The 23,937-nt window shown below is 50.9% G+C and overlaps 8 protein-coding genes across 9 annotated transcripts; 4 read left to right on the forward strand and 4 right to left on the reverse strand.

The window, feature by feature from the left end:
* Positions 1-183: 183 nt before the first annotated feature.
* LOC120896322 (TOX high mobility group box family member 4-B) lies at positions 184-1,391 on the reverse strand. Its single transcript, XM_040300343.1, has 3 exons — positions 1,316-1,391; positions 895-1,216; positions 184-827 (listed from the first exon to the last, which is right to left on the reverse strand). Exons 2-3 carry the CDS (start codon positions 1,204-1,206, stop codon positions 564-566), a joined length of 576 nt encoding a protein of 191 aa, XP_040156277.1. The 5' UTR covers positions 1,207-1,216; positions 1,316-1,391; the 3' UTR covers positions 184-563.
* Positions 1,392-1,525: 134 nt separating this feature from the next.
* On the forward strand, positions 1,526-5,579 carry LOC120896314 (probable DNA mismatch repair protein Msh6). Its single transcript, XM_040300324.1, has 4 exons — positions 1,526-2,392; positions 2,475-4,997; positions 5,066-5,221; positions 5,308-5,579. The coding sequence occupies exons 1-4, from the start codon at positions 1,640-1,642 to the stop codon at positions 5,425-5,427; spliced, it is 3,552 nt and encodes a 1,183-aa protein (XP_040156258.1). The 5' UTR covers positions 1,526-1,639; the 3' UTR covers positions 5,428-5,579.
* A 39-nt stretch (positions 5,580-5,618) lies between these two features.
* LOC120896316 (glycoprotein 3-alpha-L-fucosyltransferase A) lies at positions 5,619-10,683 on the reverse strand. The gene is made up of 6 exons (XM_040300337.1): positions 10,280-10,683; positions 8,890-10,211; positions 8,709-8,793; positions 7,884-8,479; positions 7,061-7,244; positions 5,619-6,975 (listed from the first exon to the last, which is right to left on the reverse strand). The coding sequence occupies exons 2-6, from the start codon at positions 8,976-8,978 to the stop codon at positions 6,448-6,450; spliced, it is 1,482 nt and encodes a 493-aa protein (XP_040156271.1). The 5' UTR covers positions 8,979-10,211; positions 10,280-10,683; the 3' UTR covers positions 5,619-6,447.
* Positions 10,684-12,256: 1,573 nt separating this feature from the next.
* LOC120896319 (alpha-soluble NSF attachment protein) lies at positions 12,257-14,883 on the reverse strand. Its single transcript, XM_040300341.1, has 5 exons — positions 14,646-14,883; positions 14,065-14,251; positions 13,850-13,981; positions 13,452-13,772; positions 12,257-13,380 (listed from the first exon to the last, which is right to left on the reverse strand). The coding sequence occupies exons 1-5, from the start codon at positions 14,735-14,737 to the stop codon at positions 13,231-13,233; spliced, it is 882 nt and encodes a 293-aa protein (XP_040156275.1). The 5' UTR covers positions 14,738-14,883; the 3' UTR covers positions 12,257-13,230.
* Positions 14,884-15,097: 214 nt separating this feature from the next.
* On the forward strand, positions 15,098-16,227 carry LOC120896318 (GPN-loop GTPase 2). The gene has a single exon (XM_040300340.1). The coding sequence runs from the start codon at positions 15,286-15,288 to the stop codon at positions 16,195-16,197; it is 912 nt and encodes a 303-aa protein (XP_040156274.1). The 5' UTR covers positions 15,098-15,285; the 3' UTR covers positions 16,198-16,227.
* Positions 16,213-19,783, reverse strand: LOC120896317 (serine protease inhibitor 77Ba). 2 transcript variants are annotated; one of them, XM_040300339.1, is made up of 8 exons: positions 19,363-19,783; positions 18,956-19,194; positions 18,678-18,864; positions 17,844-18,510; positions 17,475-17,674; positions 17,097-17,376; positions 16,660-17,022; positions 16,213-16,583 (listed from the first exon to the last, which is right to left on the reverse strand). In XM_040300339.1, the coding sequence occupies exons 4-8, from the start codon at positions 18,204-18,206 to the stop codon at positions 16,311-16,313; spliced, it is 1,479 nt and encodes a 492-aa protein (XP_040156273.1). In that variant the 5' UTR covers positions 18,207-18,510; positions 18,678-18,864; positions 18,956-19,194; positions 19,363-19,783; the 3' UTR covers positions 16,213-16,310. The 2 variants fall into 2 exon arrangements, with proteins under 2 accessions (XP_040156273.1, XP_040156272.1); XM_040300338.1 differs by lacking the exons at positions 18,956-19,194; positions 19,363-19,783 and having other exon boundaries at positions 17,844-18,903.
* A 137-nt stretch (positions 19,784-19,920) lies between these two features.
* Positions 19,921-21,464, forward strand: LOC120896321 (elongation of very long chain fatty acids protein AAEL008004-like). Its single transcript, XM_040300342.1, has 2 exons — positions 19,921-20,431; positions 20,521-21,464. Exons 1-2 carry the CDS (start codon positions 20,177-20,179, stop codon positions 21,067-21,069), a joined length of 804 nt encoding a protein of 267 aa, XP_040156276.1. The 5' UTR covers positions 19,921-20,176; the 3' UTR covers positions 21,070-21,464.
* A 1,265-nt stretch (positions 21,465-22,729) lies between these two features.
* LOC120893851 (elongation of very long chain fatty acids protein AAEL008004-like) lies at positions 22,730-23,893 on the forward strand. The gene is made up of 3 exons (XM_040295990.1): positions 22,730-22,924; positions 23,005-23,195; positions 23,280-23,893. The coding sequence occupies exons 1-3, from the start codon at positions 22,867-22,869 to the stop codon at positions 23,841-23,843; spliced, it is 813 nt and encodes a 270-aa protein (XP_040151924.1). The 5' UTR covers positions 22,730-22,866; the 3' UTR covers positions 23,844-23,893.
* Positions 23,894-23,937: the final 44 nt, after the last annotated feature.

Raw genomic sequence — 23,937 nt, forward strand, 5'->3', positions numbered from 1 at the left:
GGGTGCGAGACAGGTGTTATTAAGAAGCTCTATGGCCTCTCTGGAAAAGAAATTAGTGAAAATCTGTTTTAATGAAGTATAAATAATGTTGACCTGTTTTTTTTTGTAGACCACTGTGTTGAAACGAATCATAAACTAAACTAATACCAGTACACAAAACACACACACCAAAAGTAACAAAACTCGTGTTTTAAAATTTTATAATAAAACAAGTTTGTTCAATTGATGCGAAAGAAAGTGCAGTTTAATTCTATTCAGTTCGTGTGAGTTTCGCAAAGAGGAGAAAAATCGTAAGAAAATATGGAAAATGATCAGGACGACATCGTCCTTGTTTGAATTCTAACGGCCAACAAAACTGCAGTGTGGAACCTTACAAATGTCAAATAGATACAGCTAAACGGCTGTACCCGTCGGTATTCAAAGTCGATTGTGTAACGAAGGAATGTTCCAGGGCACTGCCACCGGATCCCGCAGAAACAATCAGAATGCATTGGAATCATTTATGTACCAATCCCCTTCAAAGCTGTGTTCTAACGTATCCACATTTCACAAGACTCCTAGAGTTACTGCGCCGAAGGAACGTCTTGTGACAGGTTATCCTGTTGGAATTTGGCAAAAATGGTACGACAGTGTACGATAACGCACTTCTGACTGCAGTACTCATCGAGCCACTCCCAACTCTCGATCGCTCGATTGTTGCAACCCGGTCTAATGCACTGTTGCTGCCCTTTCGACGGATTGGAATGCTGCGTTGGAAGCGGATCGGATGGCTGCATCTCTTGCAACTGTTGCTGCTGTGGTTCCAGCAAGTCTGCTACATCCAAGTGCTGCAAAAATATACCATTCCCCGTGCTTATGCATATATATTTTTACGTATCAGTGATCGTAACCTACCTTTGGTGTTGGTTGGACGTGCTCCTCGAGTATCATGGCCTCCTGGATCTCCTGCTGGTTGGTCAGCAGTGGCTGATCAGCAATCGGCACCGGTAGCACCGGCAGGCTCTGTGGTACAGCACTGACCGGAACCGGTTGATGCTCCTTTTGCTGTTCTTCCGATTGCGTCACTATCTCGAGTTCTTGAATGTGTATTATGGTGACATTTTCTAGCGGCTGCTCCTGTACGGTGTGTACATTTTCATTCATCTGAACTACCTGAATCACAGCACCGGTTTCGCCGCTCACTACATTCATGTTGTTGTCTTCCATGCGCCACAGACTGTTTACGGAAAAGGCAGTTTTTGAAACGCACCAACGCGAAGAGGTCTTTGTTAGGGCTTTATGAAGCTAAATAGCAACAAAACTAATCAATTCTCACGATAGGGAATGAACGACGCGCGAACGGCGAATGCAAACAATAGGCAGGTCACTCCGGAATTATCCCGAATATCGTAGTAAAATAAAACATTTCGATGAAGACCGCCCATTGTGCATGTTCAGCAGACAGCCGAGGTGAACAGAGCGCGCTGTGTGCTGTATCAACCTTGACCGAGCACGAAAAGCGCGCGTCAAACGTCAAACACCCAAACAAAAATCCGCGCGCATGTTGTCGGAGCACTCTGTCCGTGTTTTTGTGCGAAACAAAAGTGTTTGTATTGTAAATTTTCAAAGTACTCTAGCTAGTTTGTGTGCCCGCTGAGCAATGTCGAAAAGCAAGGAAAAGTTTCCCAGCTCCCCAAACACACTGCACAACTACTTTGCCCGTTCGCCAGCCAGTACGAAGAAACCCCCGGGCGCCAACCCATCAACCCCTACGAGTGCGCTTGCCGCTGGGCCAAAAGCAATCTCCTCCGCCTCCTCCCCTCAAGCCAACAGCGGTACACCGAAAAGCTCGAAAGCAGCCGTAAAGAAGGAAATCGAATCAGCTGGCAAAGAAAAGCGTCCCGCCGTCGTAAAGCCGGACGCCGACGAGGGAGACGACGAGCCGATCGGAACGCAAAAGAAGCGTCGCCGTATCCTGCTGCTGGATGATATATCGGATAATGAGGAGGAGGATGCAGGCGGTCGCAACAACGAGAACAAACCGAACAACAATAACAATCAGGAAGGGTACGATGAGCAGACGGGGACGAAGCGGTTCGCGCTGCTTTCGACCTTTGAGCGGCCATTAGAAACGGCTGACACGAGCGAAAGGCAGGCAGGCAAGGGGGAGAAACCGCTCGGCGGAACGGACGAGGGACCGGTGCAGAAAAAGATCAAGCTGGAAGCGCTCGCCGAACCGCACGACGAGGACCCCGGAGCCGTGCTGGACGAGCCGACCGTTTGGACGCACCAGAAGCTGGACTTTTTGAAGCCCAACAAAATCAAGGACATTCACGGCAACCGGCCGGGCAGTGAGAAGTACGACAACAGAACACTGTTCGTGCCCGATTCCTATCTCAACACGCTCACACCGGTAAGATTGAACAAGCCTACCCGGCGCTCTTAAACAAAAGGCATCTTAAGCTCATTTCCTACCACTTTGCTTTTCCACACAGGCCATGCGACAGTGGTGGATCTTGAAGAGCAAAAACTTCGACTGTGTGCTGTTCTTCAAGGTGGGCAAGTTTTACGAGCTGTACCACATGGACGCCGAGGTGGGTGTGACCGAGCTCGGGTTCAGCTTCATGAAGGGAGAGTTCGCGCACTCCGGCTTTCCCGAGGCGGCGTACGACCGCATGTCGACCACGCTGGTGGAGAAGGGCTACAAGGTGGCGCGGGTCGAGCAGACCGAAACGCCGGACATGATGCAGGAGCGGTGCAAGGTCGAACGCACGACCAGCAAGTACGACAAGGTCGTGCGACGCGAGATTTGCCAGATCACCGTTATGGGTACGGAGGTGTTCGGGCAGCAGGTTACCATCACGGCCAACCATCAGCCGCGGTACATGCTGGCCATCACGGAAAGTGGCCGCCAGGGGACGGCGGGCTGTCGGTACGGCGTTTGCTTTATCGACACCTCGATCGGACTGTTCCATCTCGGCGAGTTTGAGGACGATAATCAGCAGTCCCGGCTGCTTACGTTCCTGTCGCACTATCCGCCGGTGCTGGTACTGCACGAGCGAGCTACGCCGTCCGAAGGGATGCAGCGCATCTTCAAAACATTGCTAGCGAACGTCAAGCGGGAAGCCCTCACGGCCGGGACACAGCTTTGGACGGGCGAGAAAACGCTCAAGTATCTGGCGGAAACCGTCTACGGGGGTTCGTCGAGTGAAGGGTCCAAATGGCCAGCGACGCTGCGCACCATGCTGGACGAGACGGACAGTTTGGGATTGACGCCGAAGGAATCGTATCAGCTCGCGCTGAAAGCACTGGGCGGGTGCGTCTGGTATTTGCAGCGATGCCTGCTAGATCAGCAGGTCCTATCCCTTGCCACCTTCGAGGAGTACGTACCGTTGGATGAGCATAGAGAGGCAACGGAGACGATCGCACAGCGGATAGATGATGCTGCAAGAGCCAAACGGTTCATGGTGCTGGATTCGATCACGTTAAACAACCTGAAGATCGTCGGTTCGGAAGGCTCGCTGGTGGACCGGATGGACCACTGCTGCAGCAAGTTTGGCAAGCGACTGCTGTACAACTGGGTGTGTGCGCCGAGCTGCATAAAGGAGGAGATCCTGCAGCGACAGGAAGCCGTGACCGAGCTGATCGAGAACGTGGACTTGCTGCAGGATGTGCGTCAGATACTGGGGCAACTGCCGGACATGGAACGGCATTTGGCGCAGATTCATGGCTTTGGGCTCGCGCTCCGCGACCATCCCGCCCGACGGGCCATCCTGTACGAAGAGCACGTGTACGGGAAGAAGAAGATGCGCGATTTCATCGCCACGCTCAAAGGGTTCCAATCGCTGCTCCCACTGCCCCAAATGTTTGCCAGCGTACACTCGCAGCTGCTCGTTCGCCTCACACAGAAAGCTAACTCCAACCCGGCCGGTGCCTTCCCGTCGATGGAGAAGCAGATCGAATTCTTCGAAAGCTCGTTCGACCACGAGAAGGCACTCAAGAGCGGCAGCATCGTGCCGGAGAAAGGGCTCGACACGGAGTACGATGCGATCGAGCAGGAGATCAAAGATTTGAACGCCGAGCTGGAGGCGTATCTGGCGGAGCAGAGCAAATTCTTTGGCTGTACCGTCAAGTACTTCGGCAACGACAAGAAGCGCTTCCAGCTGGAGGTGCCGGAGGGCAGGGCGAAGAAGGCCACCGGCGACTACACGCTCGAGGGCACCAAGACGGGCAAGAACGCGACGAAGCGGTTCCACACGGAGGAGACGCGTCGCTTCCTGAAGCAGATGATGCTGCTCGAGGACCGCCGAAAATCGGTGCTGAAGGATCTGGCGCGACGAATCTTTGAGCGGTTTTCGCGCGACTACGACATGTGGAAGGGCTGCATCGAGCTGGTGGCCACGCTCGACGTGCTGACGTCGCTGGCGGAGTACGCCCGCACCGAGGGCCTCTCGTGCGTGCCGGTGCTGCTGAGCAAGGACGAAACCATCGGGGGCAAATCGTTCATCGAGATCGAGGAAGGCATCCATCCGTGCCTGTCGAGCGAGGCGGCCGAAAATTTCATCCCCAACGGTACGGCTATCGGGGGCGACGGGAAGGCGAACCTGGTGCTGCTCACCGGCCCGAACATGGGCGGCAAGAGTACGCTCATGCGGCAGGTGGGTTTGCTGGCCGTGCTGGCCCAGATTGGATCGCGCTTGCCGGCCGAAGCCTGCCGCATGACGCTGATCGATCGCATCTTCACGCGGCTCGGTGCGAGCGATGACATTATGGCCGGCCACAGCACTTTCCTGGTGGAGCTGAACGAAACGTCCGCCATCCTGAAGCATGCCACCGCCGACAGTCTGGTGCTGCTGGACGAGCTGGGCCGGGGCACGGCAACGTACGACGGGACGGCCGTGGCCGGTGCGGTCGTCCACTTTCTGGCCGATCTCAAGTGTCGCACCATGTTCTCGACCCACTATCATAACCTGGTGGACAGCTTCCACGAGGATCCACGAATCGCACTGGGGCACATGGTACAGTTGTACGATGGAGGGGGAAAAAAGGATGTAAATATTATAGTTTTTCTTTTGTCCTCTTTTAGGCCTGCATGGTGGAAAACGAAGAGGGTGATGATCCCACGCAAGAGACGGTCACGTTCCTGTATCGCTATACCGATGGGGCATGCCCGAAATCGTACGGATTCAATGCAGCCAAGCTGGCGGGAATGCCCACAGCCATCATCAAGCGTGCGTACGAGGTGAGAGTAGTCAGCGTGATTTCGATTTGAAGCTCTCTTAACCCTAATGGCTTCTGTTTTCCCTGCTTTTCCCCCTTCTGTTCTAGCTCTCTAAAACTGTCGAAAAGGAAGCGCTTAAGCGCAAGATACTGATGAAGCTACTCAAGCAAGCACCACAAAACGAGATCAAGGATCTGGTGGTGAAGCTTAAATCATTCCAGTTTTAAGTGTGTCCGAATGGCTTTTTTTTAACTATCTTCATGTTAACCACTATTAATCCACACCACCATACACCACTCAGTATACGTTTAGACGTTACGTGCCATAAGTACAAATTGCAAACGAATGAAAATACATACGCTGAAAATTCGCTGCTTCCCGCAGGACAAAACCAAACAAAAAAAAAAACTGCACTGCATTCCTTGTCATTGTCATACGTTTCTTTTATCTACATCAAAAAAGGTAATGTATTTGAAAAATAGTTTAAGTAACATAATTCCCTCCCTTGGCGCGCGGAATCGGTCTGCATCGCCACACGTTGGTGCCGCCTCGCCAGGAGTTTAAAATGGTGTACTGACTACGAAGAAACATATGTAAGTCGATTCCCCTCTTGCATCCGTCCTCATTCCTTCGGCTCCTATTTCGGTACAGCATTTGCCTACTTGTTGCCTTTTCTTCTTCTACTTCTTCTTCTTTTGTTTGTTTGGAAGGAACATAAAGCACTTCTGACTGCCTAATTCCGCTTATCCGTCTGTCTGTTCTGCTGCGTCTGCTGCTGCTATACTAATTGTTCGCACGCCTGAATACTGTGTGAGCAAAGTGTGTGTTAGTGTGTGTGTGTGTGTATCAACTCCCTCGCTACTCCCCGGTCCGGTGTCCGGTGTAAGAGACCACCACACCATAATTCGTTTGACTTGTAAAATAAATAATATGCTAAATAACTAGCTAACTAACATAGTAAGAAGCATCTCGTCGGCGAACTCTGAATGCTACCTGAAAATGAATACTAAAACTCGTTTGTGCTTGTCCGGAGGGGGCACGTGAGCGTCACCCCACCGCACAGATCCTCGCAAATCTACAAGCATCCCAAAAGGAAAAACAAAGGAACTTTGCTATAACAATACAATATACCGTGCCTTCCTGCCCATTGTTGCAGCCTTCGGGGTCTTGGGTAAATGTGGCGCAAAACTAAAAACCCGAGCGACCCCATCATCCGGACCGGCGAAATGTACGCGCGCCCTCCACGCTCATCGGCTGTCGGCCACCATCGGTTTCTCTGGATTGCGCGCCCGGAAATTGCGCCAGGAGCCGTTTGTGCAGACGCCCGGTCCGCGCCACCACTCGTTGATGTCGTCGTACGATTTGGGCCGCCGGAAGGAGGCCTCATCGTGCAGCATGGCGCAGACCCGGCACCAGTAGTACGTGTTGATGAACTCGCCCGTACCCTTCCACTTGAAGTACGAGTTGTACAGCTCGTCGTTCCGGTCGAGCAGGTGCAGATACTCGGCCAGCTCCTTCGGCGAGCCGAACTCGTCCACGTGGATGTAGGACTTCTGGGGCGAGCTCGCCTCGTAGTCCTCGGGCCGGGCGCCCATCACGATCGGCAGCACGTTGCGCGTTAAGGCATTGACGAAGAACTTCTCCGTGATGTAGTCCTTGCAGTTGGAGTTCTCGAAGGCAAGGTAGAACTTGTAGTCACGGTCCAGTATCTCGAAGCACCGTTCCGCCGTGCTGCGGGAGCACTTGAACGTCCCGCAGGCACCATAGATATCGACCTGGAAGGATTGGTGGGAAAAGGGCAAAACAAACAAACAAATCAATGCTAATCGCATCGGTACGATAGAGCGATGTTCGTCGTACCTGAATGTACTTCTGAAGCTCGTGAGCGTACTGAAGGCGCCCGTTGCGCGCGCCACAGTTGGAAACGAACCAGGCCACCTTGCGCGTCTTGTTGAGCGCGTAGTTGCGATCCTGCTCCACCTGCCGTATGCGAGGATCGAAGTATTCCCACTTTTCGTACGGTGCGACAATATCGCTGTCTTTCCTGTTTTGTTTTTAGAAGTCAAACATCATTTCCATTAGATTTCAATGATTTCCAAGCAAACAACAAAAAATGGGCTTTTGGGCCCGGTTCTAGTGATGGGAAAAATGAAGATTTCGTCGGAATCGATTGCGGCTAGCTCCAAAATCGATTCCAGAATCGACACCGGAATTGGTTCTGGAATCGGCCCCGGAATCGGAATTGGTTCCGGAATAGAAATCAGCATCGGAATTTGCTCCGAAATCTGGATCGGCTTCGCAACGGAGTCGGTTTCGTCATTTTCATAAGAATAGGCGTTTGGGTCCAATAATGCCAAGTATGTATAGCCGCAAACAATCAAAATTTACTTGTAAACGATCCTGAACATTCCCGGACTGATTTCGCTTCTGAAACTTATTTCAATTCAAGAACTGATTCTCATTTCGGAGCTAATTCCATATCTGGAGTCAATCCTGATTCCGTTACCGGGGCAAACTGTGATTCGTAGATTCCCGATTCTGATTCCGGATTCGACTTCGGAATCGGCTCGGGAATTGACTCCGGAATCAGCTTCGGAATCGGCTCCGGAATTGATTCCAAACCCGGAATCGGAATCTGGTAGGTCCGATTCCGAGCTCCCACCAACTACTACCCTCCCCGTACCTATACGTGGCGGTCCAGTTGAACACGTCCGGATACTTCACGTGCTGCGTGTGGTACGGGCACTCGAGGAAGTACATCATGTAGATCTGGTACGGCGACCGCGGCACCGACGGCGGTATGTAGTGGTCCTTGTACAGCACCAGATCGGCCGTCGAGGCCTTTTCCCGCTGCGCCGTAATGCTGCAGGTGGAAACGGGACACTTGGAGCTGAGAAACACGTCCCGCCCGGCTTTCACGTTCCACGGGCTGAGCCCGTTGTACAGCAGGATCGTTTTCAGCTTGCCCTTCCGCTTGATTGTCTCGTAGTTGGGCGGCACGAACATCAGCTGGTTGCTGATGCGGTCGCCCCGCGCCGTCTCGCTCGGCAGCAGCCGGGCCAGCCGCTTGTTCGTTTTGCGGTTGCGCCTCGCCGGCTTCGGGTACCGCATGCCCTGGGAGAAGTACCACGGCAGATCGCTCGCGGTCAGCGCCTCGCCCTTTGCCAGCTCGCCCGACCGCGCCCGGCCGTAGTCGAGCGGGTCGTCGTTGTTTCCGCGGTCCCGGCCCGGTCCGTGCTGGTCGGCCACCTCCGCCAGCTCCACGGTGGTGACGGAAGGCTAGCAATGAGAGAATAAGAGAGTTGTAAAATGTGTTGTTACTCGTTACCGGGACAGATTAGAAGGTCAGCCGATACAAGCCGATGAAATCGCAGCACAGCATGTTGCGCGATGACCGGATTAATTATACACGAAACGGATCTACACCGCCCAGCGGCTTATCTGCGATGGTGCAGCTGTTTAGCTGTGTGTAAAGCAATTGGCGCGAGGGGGAGGGGGGGTACTGTACCTCGTGCCGGACGTTCGCCTCCTCTAGCTGGTATTCATCTCTCGCGTATAGCACATGTGGCGATTTGGTACTCCAATCTTTATCCCTACAACAAAAAAGCGACACAATTGAATTGCAGAATATGAATGACGCTGTTAACCACGTTGCAGTGAATTCATCACTGCGTCACTACAGCACTTACCTTAAATTAAACACTAATAATATCAGTACGGCGAAACATAAAACAAGAAAGAAACACTTTTTAGGCGACACCTTCGAAAGTCTCATCATAGACACATGTCCGGCCTAGTTTTAGCTTAGTTTAAGCACACGGTTGGCCCGCTTGTGGCCCCGGTTTGACTTGGGATGGTTGTTTTCGTGTTTTATCCTGCCGCCCCCCAAATTGGAGATGACTGGGTGGATCCTGCTAGAGGGATTACAATCGGTAGGATGGTTCCAAAGCCATGGCGTGCCTGTAACGAGGTAACTTTAAGCTCCACAGGACGCTCCCACTACGCGTCGCCAGGAACGTCTATGCACGATGATCACGCTGTTCCATACTTGCTCTAACACTCCAAAAAACGGGGTATGCTAGATTATCACTATTCGCTCGTGCGGTTGATTCTATCGTTGCTCTCACATTCGGACACGCGGGTTGCTTTGGGTTCTGTCCGCGCCAGGGGCGGATATCTGTGTTCACCAGTGCACTCTGCTCCGAATAGAGGGCGTACTGCATAAACTAATTTTCACATACACACACACGCACACACACGCACACGCACTTTCGTGGTGTGCACACCACGCTGATATGGCCGCAATGTTCACGTTTAATGTTCCGTAATGTTTCGAATTATGATGTGACGGCCGATTGTCTGCCCAAAAATCGACTCAATTATTGTTGTTCACTTCTGTGTTTTTTTTTTGCTTTGCTTGTTCTCCACCAATCCCAGCCACCTGCGACCACGTTTTCTGCCGCGGGGTTTGTGCTGCTGTACAATCTAGTAGGCCCTCATCAGCACCGTTTACCGAAAGGGGCGGCTTAGTAGGCAACTGGGGAGCATCACCAAAAACCTATCTAAAACTGCATCTCGTTCAGTTTTTCCCCCATTGCCGTGTGTGGTTCTGGGTTTGCGTTTGCAAGAGCATCGCCACCAAAGGGGGTTGATTAAAATTGTTGTGCTTTTTTGCGTAATTTTCGATCCAGCAGCAGCAGCACCTAGTGAATTAACGCGTGTGTGTGTTCAATGAACGTGCTCGGGGAGGTCTGGTAAGTTTGTTTTAGAGCACAATTTCTATGGCAATTCGACGCAGTGTGTTAATGTGGTCGATTATTTCACGGTTGTGCGATTGTGCCACCACTGCGCGTTTCGAATGCTCGGGCGATTATCGGCCAGAGGCTTAGCTTTATTTTGCCATTAGGATACGGTACCTCAGTCTGAGACGATTTCATAATTTTGGTTTTATATCGGCCTCTCCCTGCTCCGCTGCGCTTCACCAAAGGACTCTGCTCGTCCTGGGCTCTCCCTGTCGTTGAATGCAAAAGGTGGATTTGGGTGTCGAATTTACACACACAAACACACACACGCACACACCTGAAATTGTGGATGTTTCTTGTTCGGACAATAGTGGCCACTTGTTTCGTGCCCTGGAAATCTTCGCCCCTGAATCCTGAATCCTGTACCAACCAACCACGACCACCGTACGTACTAAACCCGTGGGCACAAGGGATACATTTCGTTCGACTACTGTAGCTCCGAAACCGCGGAGACAACAACCGTCCGCGACCCAAAACGGATGACAACCACTATTCTCTCTCGCAGTTTCTCTCTCTCTTTTGGTCGGTCTCTCATTTAAGTTGAGTTTATTATTTTCCTGAATTTTCCAACGCAAGGGTGAAAATGGACCAGTACACGTTATCCTTGCCACTGTCATTACCAATACACACACACACACACATAGAGGCAAACGTACGTAAAGGCGTACGAGTGTGTGTGTGTGTGTGTGTGCGCGCAAGGCAAAAAAAATCGCCAACTCTGTATCCTAGCGATGTTCAAATACCACTCCCCGTGTGTGTGTTGTTCTCGGCTACGGCAACAATTAAATCGTTCCGATAAGGGAGAGAGAGAGAGACTGCCATACACGCACACACAGAAGGGAGAACAGGATATCCGCGGAGAAAAATGAGAAAAGGACACCTTTGGGTGGCTGCTTTGATGGTGTGCTGTTGATAGAAGGGTGCGCGCGCGAATGTGTGCATGTATTGAGAGAGAAAGAGAGCGAGAGAGAGATTGGGAGAGCGAGAGTCAGAAAGAGAGACTTCAACGACAATAACAAGGGGTGGAAAATGCTCGCGTTTGCACACCCCACTATATTGCATCCAATGCCTAAAGCCAACGTTAGGGAAGGAAGGGCATTTAATTCGGGGGAAGGTTGTTATGTAGAGATTTATGCTGCACCGGGGTACGTGTGGTACATGCTCCGTGCCCGCCTGGTCCGATGCTTTAGTGTAGAAATGCATTTCACCACGTTGGAAATTCGAAAAAAAAGGAAATCGACACAGCACACTTTTTATTTAGCGTTTATAGCGTTGATTTTACTTTATTGACTTCATTCACGGTAGTTTTGTTATTGCAATTCAATTGGAAACATGTAATCGTTAGTATAGTTTTGTTGTTTTTTTTTCACCCCGCTCCCACTCTCATCTATCTCTGTCCCATCTGCTTGTCCGTTTTCGCTGTCTGTTGTCGCAATTTGCTCGAGAATATATGTATATATAGTAATGCTGTACTATTCCCTCCCCATATTCGTGTACATTAATAATAGATTTAATGTATGTTTTTGTTGTTGTTGTTGTGAGTTTTGTTTTAGCAAGAAAGTGATAATACCAGCCCCCTTCATTGCCAGGCCCATTTTAACTGTGGTTTTTGCTAGTGGTGTGTAGTGCTCGATTAATTTCGCTCGATCGTACTCGATCGTATCTTACTCTCCTTTGGGCCGATTTCTCTCTCGTTCCGCTCATATATCAACATCCTATCCGCATCGCACGTGGTTGGGATTCGGGGCGCGGTCTGGTTTAACTATGCGTGCCCTTAGCCAGCCATCTAAACATTTGCACACGAGCCTGCGTACGCCACGAATGCATGGGTAGATTTTGGTAGCAACAATGTGTCCACTGATCCACTGCACCTGCAGCAAGCACTCTGTCTGTGACTGCAGTCCCTTCTGCTGGTGGAGGGGGAGGAGGTGGAGGAGTGGGACGTAAGATACGTACTGGCTTGAGTGTTTGGTTACTCTTTTTGTTTACTAGAATTCTATATCTTTTGCGGTATTATGTCGAATTGTAGCGCGAATCATTACTATTCTTTACGTTGTTAATGCATCTTTCGTACTAAGCGGTACAGACTTCTGGCACGCGTGACCCATTCGTCCACCTGCCCCGTCTGCCCCGCACACCGAAAGGATCGCATTCACTAGCCTATTGAACGATTTTTTGTTTTTGTTTCGCTATTCTTCTGGCAGGCATAATCTATATATATTTATACGTGTGTGTGTGTGTGTGTGTGTGTGTGTTTTTTGGAGCAAAACAATGAGCGCAAACAAATCCACGTGACCCGGTGGGAGGACGTGTGTGTATGTGGCTTGTACAGAGAGGCGGGAAAAAGCTACTTGCTTGCTCAGTTCTCGGTTACTTCTGGCCACGATCTTCCAGCTAATTTCACTCAATTGCAATCCGTTCCTGGACCACCGGCCCGGTACCACCACGGTGGTCTGTTGTGTGAGTGTTGTGTATGTGTGTATGTACGCCTGGTCCGTTTGCTTCGGTGTGGAACAGCTCCATGCCTTAACCACTTAATTATCTAATGCTGTTTAATTTATTAACAAAAAACAATGTATAATAAGCATTGCTATATAAGTGTTGTAAGACTCAACGTACGTACATGCGCAAACGCAATTCCAAATGGAGGTTGCCGCGTGGTTCGAGGTTAACAGGGATCAACAGATCTCGATGCACCCTGCCAAAGAGGAGCAGGGGTAGGGGGTGGTGGCATGGTTATTACACTACGAAAAGGGAGGGTGGCTTTTTTTAATAGCGACACTTTTTTACAGTTTACTGTGTTGTAGCGAATAGTTTTTGTGTGGCTGTGTGTTTCCTTTTGTTATCAATATTCTAGAGCGTCTAGAGACGATAAAATTGTGGCCTACGTTTTCCATTAATTCCAGTGGGATAGATGAGTTTTAAAAGGTATGATATACGCCCGTAACACCATCGGTTTCGGCCGTATTTGGGTAACCGCACGAAACGACAGAGTGAAGAGTGTCATGCATTTAATCGGTTCGGTGCGCGGACACAACTCGCCCGCGAAAAAACAATAGTTTCGAACCGCAAAAACACAACAGTTTAAAAACTTAAACAAACAGGTCTTGGTTTGTGTATGTCCGTGTGTATGTACGTGTGATTATAATGCCGCCTGGAAGGGGAGGAGGCGCGCACAAATAGACCAAAACGAGCGGATTGTGATAGATATTCTTGGTGGCGAGCTGCTTATCGCAGATCCGGATTGTCGTTGGCCTGCTTCTTGATTCGCAACAGGATCGTGGTGTACCACTGGTCCAGCCTGGAGATGCTGTCGTACTCCTTGACCGCTTCAGTGAACCCATCCACGTTTTGTTCCTCCAAATGTTCGCACAGCGTCTAAAATGCAAAAGGGAGCGATGCGTGAAAGTGTGAAACAATTTCCCCCGAGAAACGGTGGACTCTCTTACCTTCACTAGCTTGTACTCTCGCGAGTCCTGGAATGCCGGGTACTGTTGTGCGTATTTCTCCATCGCGTGCTGAGCGTTCAGCAGATCCACGCTCAGGTGGCACAGGGCCGCACGGAAGAAGTACTCTTTGGCGCTGTACTTCAGCAGCGAGCTGTCGAGGCACGAGCCGGCCACCTGCTCGTAGATCTGTATCGCTTTCTCGTAGTCCTCCAGCTGGGCCGCGTACTGGGCCACCTTCAGCATGCACTTGTTGGCCGAGCTGGTGGATTCTTCGCCCTTGAAATAATCGGCCGCCTGTTCGTAGTGCTGCACCGCCCTTTGCTGTGGATGTGAGTGAATGCGGGGCATTAGAAATGGAGTAATGGCTTGGCGTATTTCCAACCACCCCATGCACATACCAAATCGTTTGCTTCGTTTTCGTACATTTCCGCAATGCTCTGATGATGCTTCGCAGCCATCGTGAACCGGCCCATATCGGTGTAAATGTCGATTGCCTTCAGCAGACAGTTGACCGCTTCATTTGGGTCGGTCTGGTGGGGGAAGGGCAATGAAGAAAATTTCGTTACAAAAACAGTGTGCTGCAAACCGCAACATCGGAAGCTTAAAAACGTACCTTCTTGTAGCAGTTCGATGCGTCCACGTAGTTGGTGGCCGCGTCGTGTCGGCTGCCCGCCTTGGCGTGCAGGTTGGCCGCCTCACAGAAGGCCGATCCGGCCTGGCTCCATTTCTTAGCCATCTTAAACATATTTGCCGCCCGCTGGTAACATTCTACGGCCTCCTCGACCTTGTTCGAACCGCCACTGCAATGGAAGGGAATTGAAATGACGACGTATTAAAGTATTAGGGAGCTATTTATTGATTATCTTCCTAATTCAGTCTGACGGTGTCGGTGGTCGGCTGCAGCTGGATCGGAGATGGAAAAACAAAGAGCACCCTTCATCCAGCGGGAAAACTGAGTGTGTGTGTGCGTGTGTCTACGTGCCCAAAATGGGGGGATGGGGAGACACCCTTTTCGGAAGCAGCTATTGAGACACATACTAGTCACAGCACCTTGATTCCAGCAGGGTGACCTCTTCCTCCCCAAACTTCCTCGTAAGCAAATTAGCGGGATGAGTCACTTGTTTTTTTCCTCTGATTTCACACTCCTGATAGTGAAGGTGTCGTCTTGGCTTAGCGAGTTTCGAATGGACCTACCCGAATAGCGAGCCGAAGAAACTTTTGGACGAGTTCAGTTTTTTCTCCGCTTCCGCAATCAGCTGCATCGCTTTCTGCTCGTTGTCGGCCATGGTGTCGCGCGCTGTTGTTTGCTGGAACAATTACGTTAATGCTAACAATGCTGCACAATATCTCACACACCACACAGCGCTTTCTTTCTGCTGATTTGTTCCCCTGGCGATCTCGACTTTGAACGAGAGAGCAAAGCTGTATTATTGATTTTTCATTCCTCGACTGCGACGTTGAGCGAATGCAACAAAGAGGAAGATTGCGCGAGAGGGAAGAAACGTCAAATCGAGCTCGTCATTGTTTTAGTTCAAATAATTGACGTTACTGCTTGCAGTAGAGCGTGCCGTTTACGATAAAAAGGCAAATAAGTTGTGTAAAAATACCACTATTGTAGGCGAATTCTGCTTCCACAAAAAATAATGAAAGTAATACGCAAAATGTGTTTTGCACAAGTTTGTCGGAAGTTTTTTTTCGAGTCACACGAGGCACCCTGTGCCGTGGACCACATCGGAAATGTCAAAGCAGCTGCTGCAGCTGTCACAACAAGCTGTTCATTTGTAAACAAAGCCAGTTTTCGGTGCACTTTCCCCACGACCAGCAGGAAAAAATCATGCAAAGTGGCCTGGTAAAGCTGCGAACACAGGCGCCACTCTATGGGCAGCTCGTAATAGGTCCGCCCGGAGCGGGCAAAACAAGCTACTGCCACAAAATGCAACAGTTTCTGGAAAAAATCGGCCGCAAAGCGGTGGTGGTGAACCTAGACCCGGCCAACGACAACATGGAATACACCAGCGCTGTGGACATCATGCAGCTCATCACCGTGCAGGACGCGATGGAACAGTTTGGGCTCGGACCGAACGGAGCACTGATCTACTGTGTGGAATTCCTCGAGACAAACTTTCAGTGGCTGCTCGATCAGCTCAAGGCGCTCGACTGCAACTACTTCATCTTCGACTGCCCGGGCCAGGTGGAACTGTTTACGCACAACAATGCGCTGAAGAATATTTTCACCAAGCTTGAGCAGCTCGGCTACCATCTCTGCACCGTGCATCTGGTCGAGTCGCACTACTGTGTGGAACCGTACAAATTCATCTCCTGTCTGCTGCTCTCCCTGCACACCATGCTACAGATGGGGCTACCGCACGTGAATGTGCTGAGCAAAGCGGACCAGCTGAGAGAGCACGAGGCGAAGCTTCCGTTCAATGTGGAGTACTACACGGAGGTGCTGGACCTTAGCCACCTGCTGGAATGCATGGACACGAGCCGGATGGGGAAGAAATTCAAACAGCTCAATGCGGCCATCGTGTCCATGGTGGAGGATTACAGCCTGGTGTCCTTTCTGCTGCTCGACACCAAGCGTGAGCAAAGTTTGCTGAGGCTTAAGAACGCGATCGACAAAGCGAATGGATACGTGTACGGTGCGGGAGAGGAGAAGAACATCAACACACTGTTGGCGTGTGCCGTTGGAGCGGAAACCGAGTCGGATCGAATGGAGCGAGACATCGACCCGTACCTAAGCTAATGCGAAAACAATAGATATTATTAACTAATACTTCTCCCCCTTTTTTTATTCATTTTGTCTTCATGCTTCCATTCCGAAAGTGCTCACTGCAACGCAGATATCGTTAGTGCGCGCTAAACCAAATTCGGTCGCTTCACTTGTCCAGCAAACAGGATCGTCCGTTGCTGCCGGTTAACGATCATGAAACCGAAGGGACGGTTGGCTAGGAAGCGTGGCGGCGTTGCCTTGTTAGCAAAAACGCCCGTCGTGACGGCAGCCGTCATCGTTCCCTCCTCGTTGACGACGATTTTGGTTTGCTGTATAACGCTGCTAATGTAAATTGCGTTTAGGTCCGATATTTTGTCAAAGTTGGCCACACCGGAATCGAACGCTTCCCTGATACCCATCTGCAAGTGGAGGAATGAAGCGTGTTAAGCGTTAAGATGGGAAGCACTTGAGCATACATCATTCCTGTTCACTTACTTGATTCAAAATTGGTATCAAATTGTAGTCAGAGTTAAACTCAAACTTGGGCAAATGTACCTCCACCTCGTCGTCGTCAAAGTCCACCAAGCTGCGGTCGAGTTCGTCGAACACACGGTCGATGCCGTATGCGGCCAGCTTGCGGATCACCTCCACCAGCGGTACGCCTTTGCGCGGCATGATCAGCAGCATGCTCAGCCGGCGATTCGCACCGTACGGTAGCTCCAGGATCTGTGCGTCCAGCTCCTTGTACCCGGCAAACGGGAAAATGCCTCTCTGAAACATCATCTCCACCATACCGATCGGTTGCTCGTTCTCGTCGTAAAACGGAACGTTGGTGGTGAACGATCGATTGAACGGAATCTGGAGGAAACGTATGATTGAGGGAAATCAAACGGAATGTCGCAATAAAGGCGGGTTCCGGCAAGGGTACCTACCGTCCACTGTCCTTGGAAGAACAGCACCGAAAGCATGATCAGTCGCGCATCCTCAAGATCGCTCATTTCGATCGCCTTCGGGATCTGTCCTTGCGTGGCGTCCGAAACGAGCCGGTTCACCCGTTCGTACGTTAGGCTGCGGTTGGCAAAGTTCATCGGCTGCAGCACGCTGGGGCTGTAGAAGTTATCCAAAGCGGATTCAAAGTCCTTCGACACGGGGCGATTTTCGTCCGTGATGACGTACTGGGCCGCTGCCAGCTGTACATCTCGATCGAGTAGGCTGTGAAAAAATGTCCCCAAAGCGATTGACGAAAATCGTTAACACCTCATTTTCGGCATATGTGCGTGTAAGTGTGTGTGAATGTTCGACCTTCTTACCTGAAGCTTTGGGCGAACGGTTTGTAGTAGTTACGGATCTGCTCCTGCTGCTGCACGTCGAGTGCGACCAGCAGCTCGTCCAGTGTCCGACCGGAGGCGCCTTCCGTTATCAAGGTCAGCAGATTCCAGGCCGAAAACGGTGACACGATTATGTTCGTCGTCGTTACGTTTGGATTGTAGTCGACCAGCTCAGTGACGTACTACGGGTCCATGGAAACGGTGGCCGAGGGAAAACACGACAAAACATCAACCACAAACTTGAACCATATCACGCGCGCAAGGTCATCCACGCACACTGTGAGATGCGCGGTCGGGATCACGATCATGACCACACGAACTCGTCCCCCCGCAAAACGGACGGCTTCTTACCTGGTAAAACTGGAGGGCAAACTTTTGCGAGCTTCGTTGCAATCGGTCGACGCCCGGCGGCGTGTCCGTAGCACCACCGCCACCACCACCATCGCCCGACGTGGCAAACGTAAAGGTCCCATTTTGTTGGCAGCGCACTAATGTTATCAGCAAACAAACCGCCAAACACTCGAGCACAAACCGTCCCATGATGTGTCTGCAGAAGAATAACAGACACTGGCAGTGGCGGACAAGCCAGCAACCAGCAGCAGCAGCAGGCCACCTCACATCAACGTCAGGGGCACGGATGAATAAATACAAAAACCGGTATTTTGATTCCGGTTTCATGCTGGTGGCGGCGGCGGCGGCGTCTCCCGTTCCCATCTCGCCACCCCTTCTCCATCACCACACCCAGCATCGCATTCTTCACTCTCCCGCCATGCACGCAATGCCGGCGCATTAGCCTTCTATTATCTAATGTTATTTTGGTGACGGTTTTTCGGCTGGAACACGCACACACACAGACGCGCGCGCGCGGACGCGTAGAGCGAGACGCAGTCCATCAAGCGCGGTTTGTTTGTTACCTTGGGCGTCGGTTATTTGTGCATTGGCGTTCATTCGAGCGATGTGGTAGAATATGGCGCGTACGCTGGTTTTTGTTGCTGGTTTTTATCGTCTGGACGGGTTACTGGAAGAGAGAGCGAGAGAGAGAAAAGAGAGAGAGAGAGAGAGAGAGAGAGAGAGAGAGATTCCTGCTGCGTTACCATGGCATTGGAGTTGGGGGATGGGAGTGATGCTCTTCCGAGACTGCACTGCACAAGGTCATGACCTACTTGCAAGGCAGGCATATCGTACCCATATCCGTGTCCATCATTACTGGTCGCAAGTGCATCAATGCGCAATGAGAAGTGCAGGTATGGTGCTAGCTCGTGTGAAGTTACCGTAATTGTTGGGTCGGGCGATAGATTGCACCTGGCCGGTTCAGGTTATTCCAGTAGTAGTGGTTTATCTTTATGCACTCCGGACCACGCTGTGCCGGTATCTGGAACGAACAGTTTGTTGCGAAGAACTTTGCTACAGAATATGAGTCAGAACTGTATGAACATCAGGGTCAGTGTTTTGTGCGGACATACCTCAAAGTTTTTTTGTCCCTTTTAATGAGACAAACAGAATTAGAAATACCATACAAAATACCTCTCCAGTTAGTGAACTTGAAGAATGATGCTTGATGCTATCGCTGGCAATTCGGAAATCAAGTAGGCAGAACGAGTGTAACGGTTGCTATCATTTCCGAGACTATAGATGAATGCACGCTGCCTCCTATGAAGCTGCACGTATATCCATACTCTTCCTGGTAATCCAGGCCTACTTCCTGTGGATAAACATAAATTTCACGGATTTAGCCACTCAAATAAGCCTACGTAAGCAATTCCAAGTAGGTTCTATCTGATCTTCAAGATCTTCCTCAGTTGTATATTTGAAGAATTCAGGCCAGCTTATGGCACAAATTGAACAATTCCAAACCATCTAAACTACTCACTGTGTCCTTTGACATTCCACAAAATGATGCCACACTTTGAAGCAATCAAAGGCAGTCAATGTATATCGCCCAGTCATCCTCCTCAGTCATCGCTACGCCCTAGAAGCACAATAAAGCACTGTCACCACCAGGGTTGAAGAAATCCGTACCAGGTAAAACGTTCTACATTCACCACCACGCTTCTGCAACACAACCACTGAACTTGCGCACAAGGTGGCAACGAGCTAGAAAAACAATCAGAGCACAAATCACTTCCGCGACGCCCAGAATTGGGAACTCCGCGTACTGATTGCGCCATTTTCTAAGCGCCAATGTCCAACGGTGACACCATTACAACGCATTACATAAGATTTGTTTGAAAAAAAACACACACACACACACAACAATCCGTGCCCGTGTAACCGCTCCGCAATGTCGCTCCCGAACCAAGAGGGGACCGAACCCTTCGGTTCCGAAATCCGGCAGCTCGCGACTGCCGCGCACTCTAGCAAGCGACTACCGCTTCTAAGCAGGCGCATGTTCTTAAGCCGCGGTGTCCAAACGGTGCTGCTATCCATTGGGGGCGACTCACCGGGGGATATGCATTGCAAATTTATAGCATTTAAAAGCCGCCTTACCTATCCATCGGCTACTCAGTCGAAGTTGGTGGATCGAGTGGACGTGCCACGTGGCAGTTGGGTAGTTCGGTAGTGGTTCGGTGTATTGTTCTTCTTCCTTTGGTTCGTTTTGCATCCCGCGTTCCATCGCCAGTTGACCCGGACCCGGGGGTAGTGTTTTTGGAGTGCAGAACCGGACAAGCAGCAAAGTGGCCACGATGACGCTCGTGCTGGAGCGGATGTACGACGTGTACCGGGAGTACATGGTGGAGCGGCGGGATATGCGCAGCGCCCATCTGCCGCTGGCCGGCAGCCCGTGGCCGCTGATGCTGCTGCTCGCCACCTACCTGTACGGGGTGCTGCACGCGGGCCCTCGGTTCATGGCCCAGCGGAAGGCGTACGATCTGCGGAAGGTGATCCGGGTGTACAACATAGTGCAGGTGCTGATCAACAGTGTCATCTTTCTGTGGATTGTAAGTCACGTTGGAAGGCTCGTGGAGGTGACGAGTCGCCGTTTACTAACGTCACCGTTATGGGTCTCATTCCTCCCCTTCCCCCGCAGGTCATCAAGATGTTTGTCGTGTACCGGGACTACAACTTCTCCTGCCAGGTGTGCAACTACACGTCCGACTACCGGGGGATGGAGGAGATGTACCTGAGCTACAGCTACTTCCTGCTGAAGGTGCTCGACCTGGCCGACACCGTGTTCTTCGTGCTGCGGAAGAAACAGTCGCACGTATCGTTCCTGCACGTGTACCATCACACCATGATGGTGATCGGGTCGTACTTCGGCATGCTGTACGTACCGGGCGGGCATGCCATTATGCTCGGCATCTGGAACACGCTCGTCCACGCGGTCATGTATCTGTACTACTTCGTCTCGTCGTACGGCTCGCAGTACAGCGGTTGGTGGAAGAAGCACCTCACGCACATGCAGCTGCTGCAGTTCGTTCACCTCGCGTTCCACTTCGGCATACCGCTGTTCTTTAATCGCGAGTGCAAGTTCCCGCGCTTCTGGATGGGGGTCGGGTTCCTGCAGGCCCTCTTCATCCTCGGCCTGTTTATGGACTTTTACATTAAGTCGTACGTCGTGAAGCGGAAAGAGCAGTAGGGCGTACGGTAGTAGTAGCAGCAGCAGCAGCAGCAGCAAGTCCATTGACTTCACTTACAAGGGAATGGCGGGGGGGGGACTGCAACGCCACCGACCATCAAAGGGCGAACTTTCGCTCAGGTCAAAACCAAAATACAAAAACATCGAACCAATCGTACAAATTTAAGTTTCGTGAGTGTGTGTGTGTGTGTGTGAATGCACCAACAGCGACTAATGAACCAAGGAAAAAAAACTAATAGGAAAAATTAAATCAAAATACAATGACTGAAACAAGTAAAAAAAATAAAAGAAAACAAAAGCGCGTGAACAACGACGTGGACACGAATGCAAGCGTACCGGTTCAATGTCAAAGCAGTGTGACAGCACACAGCGCCAACTTCGATTGCTAATTACAATTTCCAATTCTCGCCCTTTCATTCGCCCACCCCGAAAACGCTATCCGAACGCTGAAAAGCAGGCGTTGTTGTTGTTGTTGTTGTGTCCACTGTCACCCAAAGGGGTGTTGTAGCACCCGGGCATGTAAGTGCCCCTATTGAACGACAATTAATTACAACTCATTATACAATTTCCCCTTCTGAAGCGGCATTGGAGTTCCTTTGGAGAGCCGAAAATTGCCGACGTCACTGTGACGGACACTGTGGTTCCGGTGTGGTTTGGGCCCGAGACCCCATACGAAACCGATGGCACCGGTAACCTTTACCTCGTTCGCCGTACGGCCAGCGTATTGGGAATGTCGGCCAGCGCCACATTTGGCCAGGATTAGCATTAGTTGTGCCCTTGTCGAGTTACGGGTTTTTTGGGATGTTCTTTTAGTGTCGTTTTTTTGCAAATGTTCATGCTCTTCATAAAGGACCACGTGGTCACTCCATTTGCGCGGTGTAATGGCACTTATTTTTTATTGTTGCAATTCTTCTCTGGGCAGGAATTAATAGAGTTCTAACGGAGTGTTTAGAGACTAAAATAAAACACACTTAACTGAATGCTCTTTGCGGTTCAAATAAAAGCATAATTTCAGCCCCTAATTCACTGAATGTTGCACTTAATGACCACAAAAAAGGCACACAAAGCTCGTAAAGGTTTGCCAAATTCTTGTTTTTTTGCAGCATGGGAATCATTCTGTGATCGCATAACGAGCCCTCTGAACAGAGGCTTAATATGGCCGTTTTTTTCGCTCCGCGTTTTGCTTTCCTTTTTGCAATCGCAAATCGCTTCTAGCGCCCGTTTGAGTCTTTCTGATGCTACCAAGCTCTGTGTTTAAGCTCCCCTAGAGGCTTAACCGAGAACACATCGAAGCCTTAAAGTGTCTACTTTTATATCACGATCGCGTACATTAATATGTAGGCCAAGGCCGTCGAAAATTAATGAATAACGCTCAATCATTTCAAATGAAAACTGTTCCCATTAATACAACCCTTGTGAAAGACACACACACGCGGGCGCATCGGTTCATTGCCATACCTTTTCCTCCAAAGCGTTGCAACGCGCGAAAGCAAAAAGCTCCCTTCTGCGCAAAGCGAAACGAGAGCGCACGCGTGCGCCCGCGCGCAAAAAAAGCGCACACTCGAACCACGCGGTTAGAATACGTCTGGCGCCGATCTGGCACTACGTCACACAGTGACGATATTATTTGTACCCGGTGTTCGTTGTATGGTTAATTAATTGTCCACCGCTGGTGCGATAAAGCAGTGCTACAAAGTATCGGGCACCGTGCGGTGTCAGTCTCACTTGCGTGCTGCCGCCGTGCGGAGAGTACCTGGCAGTTCCTTACTTCCCATTCCCTACGCGATACGGTTCACGATGGCGTTGATCATACGCTCGATCTACAGCGGGTACAGCTACCTCGTGGACAAAACAGGTACAAGGGGGTGGAATAGTTTGTCGGGTGACAGGTCCTTCCAACTCTTTCAATCAATGCTCCGTTTCAATGAACCGTAGATGAGCGTGTGGTGGAACTGCCGCTGCTGCGCTCCGTCTGGACCGTTCCACTGATAACGGGTGCGTACCTGTACTTTGTGCTCGATCTCGGCCCCAAGCTGATGGCCAACCGGAAGCCGTTCGAGATGCGCCGCTTCCTTTGCGCCTACAATCTGGCCCAGGTCGCTGCCAACGTGTGGACATTCGCGATGGTAAGCACAACCGGCGGGAGCGGCGCGCGGAGATTTCCTCCACTAAAATTGCTAGTGATCCCCTTCTCTCTGTGCTCCTCGCAGGGCGTAAGGTACCTGCGGACGTACAACTTCTCCTTCGTCTGTCAGCCGCTGCGCCTGGACCGTAGCGACCAATCGATGGACGAGATGTATCTGGCCTACGCGTACTTCCTGCTCAAGATCCTCGATCTGGCCGATACCGTGTTTTTCGTGCTGCGCAAGAAACAATCGCACGTGACGTTTCTGCACGTGTACCATCACACGATCATGGCGCTGTCGGCTTCGCTGTTTTTGCGCTATCTGTCCGGTGGGCACTGCTTTATGCTCGGCATGCTGAACACGTTCGTGCACGCGGTCATGTACTTTTACTTCTTTCTCACGATCTACCGGCCGGAAGCGGTGCGCGGTGCGAGCTGGAAGCGGTACGTTACGCTACTGCAGATGGCTCAGTTTGCGTACAATGTGGTGCACTTCTTCCGGCCGATCGTGCTCGGTGTGGACTGTGGGTATCCGCGGGCGGTCATGTGGTTCGTGGGCATGCAGAACATCTTTATGCTGCTGATGTTTAGCGATTTCTATCGGCGGGCGTACCTGCGAACCCCGAAAGCAGCGGCACACGCAAACTGAGTCGGTGGAGCCGGTGGCGAATAAAGTGTAACACTTAAATTAAACAGAAACTGGACGATCGAAGGCAAGGTTAATGAAAGAACGCTGGCTGTAC

The sequence above is a fragment of the Anopheles arabiensis genome, chromosome 2 (genome assembly GCF_016920715.1).
Source record: "Anopheles arabiensis isolate DONGOLA chromosome 2, AaraD3, whole genome shotgun sequence".
NCBI classification, from domain to species: domain Eukaryota; kingdom Metazoa; phylum Arthropoda; class Insecta; order Diptera; family Culicidae; genus Anopheles; species Anopheles arabiensis.